Here is a 10,381-nt window from a genome sequence, read left to right on the forward strand (position 1 = left end):
GGCGCCGGAGAAAAAGGCACAAGAGAGATAGAGAGGAAACGGAACCCAGCCGACGGAGAAGAAAAGAAAGCCAGAGGGCGGGGGCTGCAAAACTCCCAGTGATAAGAGGATGAAGAAGCGGAAAGAGGGATAAAAGCATACTCGGAAAAACGGATCAGGTTTTTCTCAGTCGGCTCTCCTAGGAGGATGTGTGATGTCGTTCCCAGCCCGACACGTGAGTGTGTTGGTGCACGCGTACGACGACACACAGATATCTACCCGTCCATGAATGCATACATGCATTTATATATTTATATACATTTATATATTTATATGTGTAAGGAAATGTACAGTTTAGGCTTGGGGGGATTGCAATCAGGGTCATCAGAGCTGGTTTCGGCAGTCGGTTTATCTCTCTGTGTTTTTCCGTTTTTTTCATTCGTTCCTGCCGGTGTGCTCTGCGTAGCAACGGGCAGTCATCGGGGAGGACAGAAGATACGGCGCGCAGTTTTCTCACGGTGTTTGTCTTCTTCGTGTTAGGTTATGTGGAGTAAGAGTGACGAGTGGGCGTGGATTGCGTTGAGTGAGGATGTTTCCGCTTTCCGTTCTGTCGTCTGTATAGCTTCATAGTTCCGGGTCACAGATTCTCTGCCGCTCTGGCGGTATCTCGTGTCAGCTCGCATATGTCTCCGTTCCTCTCTCCACGGGATGCGGCGCGTGTTCTCCCGTGTGAGAGACACGGAGATGGGGAGAGAGCGAGAGGGGGGGGGGGGGGGGGGGAATCCCCGAATCGGGGCGAATGGAAGCTGCGGCGTCGAGGCGGCGTTTGGCCCATGCGTGAGACGGCCGCCTCGGCCGGAGTCATGCAAAACAACGAGAGGGACAGAAACGACCAAGGAGTATCACGACGCCTCGGTCTCGACTATACATGAAGAGATAAAGGGTGTGTGGGCGGCGTTCAGTCTTTTTAGGCGAATCGATTTCGTTTTCATGGCGTTTTCGCTCACCTGGGGCTGGCTTTCTCTGCGCGAAATTTCCGCTGCGAAAGGCGAGAGCTCTAAGCCGTTGGCTGCTGGAATCCGCTGTGTGCAGCAGTCGGGTGTGCTCGAGGACGGCTCCGAGTCGAGGCGCGTCTTTTCGTTTTCTGTTTGCGTGTCCACGCAAGCAGAAAGACGTTCAAGTAGGTGGTTTGTGTCTACGGTCCACTCCGATGCGACTCTCCTATCTACTCTGTGTCCTTGACTGAACAGGGAGGCTACGCTCCGGCTGCCAGGCGCGGAAGGGGTGGGTCTTCTCTCTGAGTGTGTCAGGGGCGGTCGTGTTGTCCATCGCCTCAGCCCAAGAGAATTCTTTTTCCGTGTCGTGTGCGTGTCGACTACACACTTGATGCGCGTGCGCGCATTGTGCATGGGCAGGGCGCGTGTGTGTGTGAAAGAGTGAACAACAGAGACGTGTGTTGCGTGTGTTCCGATTCGTGTCCTATGAATGCATTCGTCGCGTCTGAGCGACTGAAACACCACATGCAATCGGGTTTTAGAAACAAGGTCAAGGCGCTTGCGACGAGTCCGCCTTTGTGCCCAGAGCGCCTCGAGGCACAACCCGCTGGGTGGGCGGGGCACAGGAAGCCGTTCATGACTCCGGGTCGCCGTGGGGCAGCGGACCTTTCGTCCGGGAAAGCAAACAGAAGCTCGAGAGACACTCTCAAAAAAACGTAGATAGCAAGCGGTGGAACTGGTGACCTGGCAGAGTCGATGCAATCCACGACGCGTGTAGCTCGTCTGAACTGGAGAGAGGAAGGAAAGCGATGAAGGGACCGCGCATGAGCAGTCCATCGGAATAGGGGCTTTCTGCGGGGGAGTCCTTGCCAGCGAGAGAACGCGGGAAGAGACGCTGAGCGTCGGTGGCATATTGCCCGCCTGGCGGCGTCGAGCGAGCGCAGAAACATCCAAGTTTCGTGGTACAAGGCAGGTCTCTCGACACCTGTCGTGTAAATGCCTTTCGTGTGACTCATTCGCTTTCACAAAGAAAAGGGACAGCGTGCGCATCGAACACGGGCAACCCGTAGCAGAAGCAACCGTGGGAGAGACAGAAATGACGAGGTGGACAACTGCGACAGAGGGAGTGATAATCCGAGACAGGATGATTTATAAGCTTTTTGTGGGGAGTGCATACTACGCTTTGGACTACTGGTTTAGATCTTGTGAACGTCTTTGTTTTCCGGATCCCAGTTCTATTGCGTTAGCAGAGCATGGGTTTAAGATGTTCACTGTTGTGGAAATAGAACCAGTTGACTGAAGAGGAAGCGAGGCTAGCACTCAAAGTAGAGGATGCGAGCACAAGTGTTGAGCGTCCGATTTGGAAGGGCTGAGTCGCCGAAAGAGATACAGACAATCGGAGACGCCTGAAGAGAGGGCGTTTCTGCAGGTTGTACGCCACAGCTTCGGTGATGTGGATTTGGTGCCGACGGCAGAATCAGTCGACTCCAATCCCGCTCCCCGCAGTCTTCTGCGAACAATTTTGGAATGGACAGAGACAGGACGAAACTGACGTTTGCGCAGGCAGACAGAAAAAGAGGAAAACAGTATGGGGCGAATTCCAGGGGAGAATAGAGGATGAGAAACCCACGTCTTCTGTCCCCTGCCTCCTCGTCGGTCTCCAAAGAGAGAACCGTGTTTACACCGAAACTGGAAAGAGGAGCGAGGCCGTGACTGGGAAAAGGAGGAGCTTCGCTTTTTTCTTCTGACCCTTTCTCGCCACCGTTTGGTCGACCGTCGCCCCCAGCGGGGAAGCAAAGACACACGCACAGCTTTCTGTGTCAGAGACGGCACAAGCAACGAGGTCGAGGAAGCACACGAACAGGAAAATCAAGAGACGAGACGGAGCACAGCAGCTCATTCCCTTCGTCGGCGTTTCCTCCTCTTTCTTCAGGGTTGTTAGGCGGGGTTGCCACCGAGCAAAGGATACGAAAACGGCCTTCGCTTCTTTCCGACGAAAAACGACAAGAGAGAAGAGGGATTCTGCCTTCCTCTCCCGGGGCCTGATGTTGGTCAAGTTAGTGGTCAAACACAACAGCGATGGCCGTCAGATTGTCCTGCAGAGACACCACAGGCACCAGCAAGGGGGAATGCAAAGCACGACGGAACGACACCACACCGGCAACAAATGAAGGTGCGATTCAGCGTGGGGACGGCTACACGAAGCAAAACCAGAGTCAGGGAGTCCCTCAAGAAATAGAGAGCGCCGACAAAGGCGGTTTAAGGCACTGCGGCAGCGGAAGGCAGACGAAGGGATACAGATAAATTTCCAGAAAGCCGTAAAGGACGGGCCAAGAGGCGAAAACGGCGAGGGTATGGAGAGAAGCTGGAAGAACACGACGGAGTCCCGGAACGAAAAAGAGGAGAGAAGCACAGACGGACCTGGCTGCCGCGTTCGAACGCCCGTTTAACGACCTGACTAGCCGCCTCCTTTGGGTCGTCCAAGTGGCAAGCTGCAATTTCAACTGCTTCCTGAGGGCAAGCACGCACGGCAGGCGCTCAGCGCTGGAAGGAAAGGAGCAACAGAGGAAGACGACGCACACAAAGAGGAAGAGACAGAGCGGGGCAGGGAGAGAGAAGAACTCCAGAAAGAGCCTGAGAGCGGAAGAAAACAGCGACGAAGAGAGGCAAAGCACTGAGATACACAAAAAGGTGAAGAAAGCGACGCGACCGAGGATGCCACACAGAGAGAGAAAGCACCAGCAGCAGAAAGAAGACTGCCTTGCTTCGGAAAAGTGTGCTGGCCGGCAGGGCGCGTTCTCCTTATCAGTCCCGGCAATCGGCAGTTCGTCGCCGGAAAAAAAGATAACTTTTCGTTCTGGGCTTTGCACGGAAAAAAAAGGGACTGCCTTGTTGAGAAATCTCCAGCCTCTGACGAGAGAGCAAGGAGGCCGAGGCTTGAGAGAGCAAGGAGGCCGAGGCTTGAGAGAGCAAGGAGGCCGAGGCTTGAGAGAGCAAGGAGGCCGAGGCTTGAGAGAGCAAGGAGGCCGAGGCTTGTTGCTTACCTGATCTGTCATAACGTCCCAGACGCCATCGCATGCAATGATGAGAAGGCGGACCTCCTCCGTGGCATGAAAGCCAAAGACATCGGGAGTCGCACTGATGAGGTTCTCTTCCTTCAGTTCTTTGTCTCCAAACCCGCGAGAGACTGAAGACGAGAGACACAAAGAAGGCGGCACACAGACACACGGATGACGACACCGGCCGAAAAAAAAGAGGAACGGAGAACACCGCGAAGGGACGGCGCCAGACAAAGCACATATACACGCCGTTGCAGGCGTACGTATCTGATGCTGGGAAAACAAATATGTGACTCAAAACGGTGCATGCAGTTCACGCTCGCTTGTCACATTGAGGTGACTTGCCTGCCATCAGTACTGGCGGTGGCTGGGAGGCTCCACCACGAATGCACTGCTCCATCTTGATCTGTTTTGCTCTCTCCTGCAAGAAACAGAGGGAGACCGAGAAGAGATTGTCCTTTCTAGCAACAGAGAGGAAGCAGCCAGAAACGGGAAATACGTCCTTGTGCCCATCTCTTGCGCGGCTTCATTAGTTTCCTCTCTCCTCCACGGTCCCTCTTCTGCCGTATCCTGTGTTTTCTCGCTCGTGCATTTCCTCTCCTCGCCTGCATCTGGCCACGTTCGACGCGTGGCGGTTTCCTCTCCTTTGTTTCCTCTTCACTTTCTCTTCTCTTTCTCTTTGCTTTCTCAGTTTGTCCCTTCTTCTCTCCTGTCTGACCCACTTCAAATCCCTTTGGAGCGACGCGTGCGACGCCGCCGACTTCAATGACTCGACCGCCGTTTGCTTCGATCCTTTCTCTCTCCTCCGGCAGGTTCGGTTTGTGGTCTCGACTGACGCGGACGGCCTCCCAGACGAACTCTTCGCCTGCTTCACCGTGGTCCACCTGGGTCTTCTCGTCGCTCCCTCCCAGTTTCACCTGGGGCCCCTGGGAATCTGCATTTGTCGACGAAGAAGGCGACTGAGAGAGCGCACCGTTTGACTCCTCGCCATCGCGCTCCTCTTGTGCTTCTCCGGGCTGTCTTTCCACCTCGCCCTTGAGGGAGCACGGCGAACCAGCTTGGGCGTCATGCTCTGAAGAAAGGAGGGAGAACGAGCGACAGAGAACCCACGGGGTGAAAGAGCAGAAACACGATTGGAAAAAACCGGACCGAGGGCGCAAAGAGGCAAACGGCGATCGTAACCCCGAGTGCAGACAAGACAGGAAGAGAAGCCTCTTGTCTTCGTTCCTCGTCCCTGTTTCTTCCTTTCGTCCCTGACATCGTTGTCTGTCTCGCCTAGCAACATGTTCTCCCCTTTGCCGCGAATCCTTCCCGTTGCTGTTGCCGTCCCCCTCTGCTTCTCTCTTGAGACTCTGTGCGTTTTCCTTCGAACCTGGCTCCGAGAACGTAACGTTCTCCCCATGACGCGGACAGCGAGCGCGACACCGTGTTCCCCAGCTTCTGTCCTCGCTTTTTGCTCTCTGCTGCTCTTCTCCTGCAAATGGCCTCGAGACCGCCCCGTCTTCGCCAGCGGACCTACCCGGGCGTTTTCTGCGACGTACGCCAGCGACTGCGCGTGAGTCTCCGACGGACGCCACGACGACGAAGTTGCCGAGAAGCAAACAGACGACAGCCGTGCAGCCTCCGACTTTGAGTGTGCGGAACTTGGAGAGGAACTCCCGGTCGACGTGCTTGAAGGCCGAAATGATTCTGGGACCCAGCGTGAGGAATAGTTCCTCGACTGGCTCAGACGGCAGAGGAAACGGGCACGCCACCAGAGACGGAAGAGAGGAAGGGAGCTTGACGAGAAGCGCCGACGCAGGAGAAGACGCAGGAGAAGAAGAGAGAGAAGACGGCGAAGCAGCGGCGGACAGGGCGTCGCCCTCTGCAACTGTGGCTGCGGAGTGCTGAGAAAGTTTCTGTCGCTTTGATTTTGGAAGGGACTTGACCAAGTAGGAAACCACGCGAGACGGCAGCTGTGTGGCGCAGAATTCCGAGCACGTCGCCCCACAGTGGCCATCGAAGAGCGCGACCAGCGCAGCTAAGAGGCAGCGAAAAAGCACACGACCGTGAACGGGGTGATACCGCCGAGCCGAGAAACGCAGAGACGAAAAAGTCGAGGGACTGTGCAAAACGCGACAACGGAGACACGAGAGAACAGGAAGGGAATCTACACACGCAGAAGCACGCAGTCGGCTCAGAGACGCTCCATTAAAAGGATGGAGAGGAAGCTGGAGGGTCACATACCCCGTCTCCAGTTCTTCACCTGGCGAATCTCGAGGGGGCCAAGCTTCAGACGAGACTTCTGCACTTTCTGGGCGTTCGAGTCCCTCTTAGTGGGCCTCACACGCAGAGAGACAGCTAGCGGCCGGAGTGTGCACACTTTTTGAGGCATTCACGTACACCGCAGCAGAGCTTTGCGTGTATGACTACGAGTGTCTGGATACGCGCGTTTGCACGCACATCGAAGCCTAAGTTTCCCCTGGAGCTTACCCGGACGGCAATCCAGGGCTCGAATCGCCGCTTTGTCCTGGCCTTCGATCAGTGTGCTTATGTCGGACACCAATACGTGACGATCTTCCTGCTTCGGCCGCCTCCCTTGCATGAATCGCGCCTCCATCCGAACTCGAAGCGAAGGCGTCTCGCCGCGCCGCCTCTTCATTCTCTCTCCGTCTGCACTTGAGTGCGGGGCTGCCCCAGTGGCGCAAGAAGGCTGGCCGTGAGCCTGCGACGGGGGAAGCAACCCAGAAGGAGACGGAGAGACACCAGAAGGAGACGCAGAGACACCAGAAGACGGCGGTGAAACACCAGAAGACGGCGGTGAAACACCAGAAGACGGAGAGGAACTAGGAGGAGAAGGAGAGGAACTGGAAGAAGGTGGTGAGACACCCAAAGGGGACGGAGAGGAAGAGGAACCAGAGGAAGAGGAAAAGGACAAGGAAGTAGAAGAGGCGCCGTGGAGAGACGGCGGGGTGTCTGGGGCGTCCCCCTGCGACATTTTGTCTCTCACCCAGCCAGAAAGGAAAGGCGGAATTCGAGGAAGGTGTATCTTAGTTCCGGCGAGAAGACGATGTCGCAGAGACGATCAAGATGGGAAGGAAAGGAAGAAAGAGGGTGTACGTGGCCCTCTGGAACTGCGAATTCCCACACGAGGAAAGAGACACTCGAGACAGGAAGATGCAGATTTTTGTTGGAAGGAAAGGACCAGGCAGTTCTGTTTGGTCCAAAGTCTTTTGCGGTGATACAATAAGAACCGCAGAGGCATTATCTCTATACACAGACGGAAAAGATAGTGCGCACTGAACAGAGAAAAAACGATTCGGCAGAATCCCTTGATTCTTTCTAACACTTCGGAATTACGAGGCCCCCTCTCTCCCCTTCTGTCTTTCTGCCTCCGCCTCTTGTCGTTCTCGAAGGTGAGACCAACTGAGTATTCCACGAGCGCAGACGAGGCGATGCCAGATACGCCGAGAAGACGACGACTCTTGCGGTGTTTCGTTTGCGCCGAATGATTCACAGAGCTCGCGAGAAGTCGGCAAGAGCGCGAGAGGAAGGGACTACAGGGAAAGCAATGACCATCAGAAAATAGAGAAAAAAAGATTTCAACGCCGATCCTCGATGCGCGAAGGGGCCCGATCCACCGGCAGCTGGGATGCACAGAATCGCGATGAATAAAGATGGCGATTGCGAGCAGGGGCAAAGAATTTAAAGGGGGAAAGAAACGCGTTCTAGAAACCCGCCAGAATTTCGTTTGATCCCACTCTCTCTCTCATTCCTCTTGGGAAATATGCAAGGAGGAAAGCGAAGAAATTTGAGAGAGGAAACTGTTGCTCCATCAGGTGCCTCTTCGATGGGACACTCCACAGCGACAAACGCCATGCCCTGTGCCGGATGGTGTGCGTCAGATGCGAAGAAAGAGAGAGAGTCCCAGTAATCTCGGCTGGTCAGTGTGTGTATCGCTTTCACTATGAGGTCACTGGATTCCTGTTTTTCAGCTTCCATTATCTTATTTTTACTCAGAGAAAAACCCTTGAAGCGGGCATGAAGAAACATCCGCGTCGCGAAGTGGGAAAACAGCCGTTGTCAGGCGGTGTGTCCGAGTGGTTAAGGAGATGGACTAGAAATCCATTAGGCTCTGCCTGCGCAGGTTCGAATCCTGCCGCCGTCGGTGTTTTTTCACCTCGCTCCCCCTGTCTTTGCTTTTCTGGCCCGTTCCCTTTTTCTCCATTGTCTGTAGTGTCCCAAAGTGACAGTCACCTGTCTCTCTTGCTTCTCATGGTAAGTCAGTGTGCTCTAGGTTCTCTCACATGTCCTCTGACCCCAACCACCAGACAGCACGACGAGACTCCAGGAGGCTGTCCCCGCCATTTTGCTTCGCATTCCTTTTCTGCCCCCCACTAAGTTCCTGCAGGAACATTTGTATTTTCGTAAGAGTGAAAAAACGATTTTTAAATGGTAGATAGGACGTCACTACACCAGCGAGTATACGGAGGGTTAAGTCGAATTCTGCGCCCACGTACAACAGAGAATCGAGTGTGGAGTGCTACCACGTGACTGCGCTCATATCCTTTGACGGGGTCCTCCGCTTTCTATTCTAACACAGCAAAGACAACTGCAAGATGATGATGATGGGGAAAAACAGCAATAGAAAGGATCCGGAGAAAAGCATGCCACTGTCAGAAATGGTTCGATTAAAATTGGGGGAGTTGCTACTCATCTCAACAGCGAGACGACAGGAAAGGAGACGATACAGAAACTTCTGATAAAACCTGCTCGGACGCCGCCACCGCACCCCGGATCCGCTGCCACCAGGCTCACTCCGAGACTTCAGCTGCATCAATCCAGCAGCCTCCTGCCGGAATTAGCTTCCACAACACCGTATATTCCTTCAGCACTCTCCACACATCCGCAACTTTACTTTTTCAACCTCAGTTCAGGATACTGGGAATGAATGCCAAAACAAACCCTAAAACCGTCGCAGCCAAAGTAGCACCGCCGACTGCGGCCCCGGCAACTGAACCGGACTGCGTCACCTCGATCAGAACATTGCACACCTTAGTCGTCGATGTGTCAGTGCCTGATGAACCTTTGTTAACTGTTTGTGTGGAGCTTTCCGATGGGCTACACTGGTAGCGGAGCAGCTTGTTGCCGTCATTTGGCAACTCCTTAACGGTAAGCTCGTACGCTGGAGTCTCTGAAAAGCTGTCAGCGTCATCGCTGGCTTCAATCAACGTAGAATTCGACACCACAGAGGACAAGCTGACCTCCGTCAACTGTCCCTTGTCAGACGCCTGAAACACCTTGTCAAAAAGGACTGGAGACAATACTCTCGTCTGTCCGCACCCGAATGCCACACTTCTGCCGCTCTCGTTGACCTGCAGAGATACACTCTCTTTGTCCTCGCTGCACACAGCTGAAAAATAGAAAAACAGAGCAGCAGCGGAGCAGCGAAAAAGTGCCCGTCCACGGCCCCGCTCAATCTACGCAAACGGCGCTATTTCAACCACCGTGTAAATAATTGCTCGAATCAACCAATCAACGACGCCAAACACAACCTCGACACAACGAATCTCGAAACTAGTACTCCTGTGCAGACCGCCAGCACACACACAAATCTATTCCGACACGGCCTGCTCCTCTCCCTCTACGTTCCCGCCTTGGCAACAAAGGCAAGTCACGCGATCTCAACACAAAAAGGAAAAACAAACTCAATGGCGTCACATTTCAGCCTCTCACGCTTAGTCGTCAAAACGTCACCGAACAACTGATCTGCCAAGATCTGCGGTATACACAAACACGCACGCATCCGCATTCACTGATAACAGCCTGGCAGCAGGCAGACGTAGATCCAGCTTACCGTCGTTCTCGAGCGCGGGGATCATTTGCCCCCAAACCGATATCTGAACTATGCATCTCTTTTCTGCATCCTCGCTCCGCGAGACTTCCTCGCCGGCCGCTGTAGGAGACTTCGAACTGCAGATGAAGTACACTGACTGACCCATCTGAGGCACTTTCTCGACAGTCAACGTGTAGGAATTCTGGGTATCCTGCTTTCGCCCATCACTTCCGGTGGCCGCCTCCAGCTTCATGTTAATACTGCTCAGCGAGGCTGTGCGTGTGCACTCGGAATCTACACAAAACTCAGTGAACGAACTGGCACTGGACTTTTTTCCAGGAACAAGGGACGTCAAGCCTGTACCGCATTTGAATGTCACGGTTCCATTCCCTTTGGCCGGTGCCGATTTACTTGAAGACAAGGGGATACGCAGGGTCAGTGGACTCGTCTGGCTGCTGCACGTCGGTGGATCGACCGCCTGCTGTTGGCCAAGAACCACTTGCGGCGACAACAACGCAGCCACAATCAACACC

General features: G+C 54.4%; 1 protein-coding gene and 1 non-coding gene across 2 annotated transcripts; one reads left to right on the forward strand and one right to left on the reverse strand.

Annotated features, from left to right (window-relative positions):
• Positions 1 to 3,031: 3,031 nt before the first annotated feature.
• NCLIV_012670 (putative protein phosphatase 2C) lies at positions 3,032 to 10,101 on the reverse strand (the record flags this gene model as incomplete). Its single annotated transcript, XM_003881453.1, has 8 exons — positions 3,032 to 3,070; positions 3,396 to 3,485; positions 4,019 to 4,161; positions 4,752 to 5,105; positions 5,553 to 6,053; positions 6,506 to 6,737; positions 9,046 to 9,425; positions 9,870 to 10,101. 8 exons carry the CDS (start codon positions 10,099 to 10,101, stop codon positions 3,032 to 3,034), a joined length of 1,971 nt encoding a protein of 656 aa, XP_003881502.1.
• NCLIV_t060003 lies at positions 8,099 to 8,180 on the forward strand. Its single transcript has one exon. It is a non-coding gene; the product is annotated as a tRNA-Ser (tRNA).
• Positions 10,102 to 10,381: the final 280 nt, after the last annotated feature.

Source organism: Neospora caninum, chromosome V (genome assembly GCF_000208865.1).
Source record: "Neospora caninum Liverpool complete genome, chromosome V".
Lineage (NCBI taxonomy): Eukaryota > Apicomplexa > Conoidasida > Eucoccidiorida > Sarcocystidae > Neospora > Neospora caninum.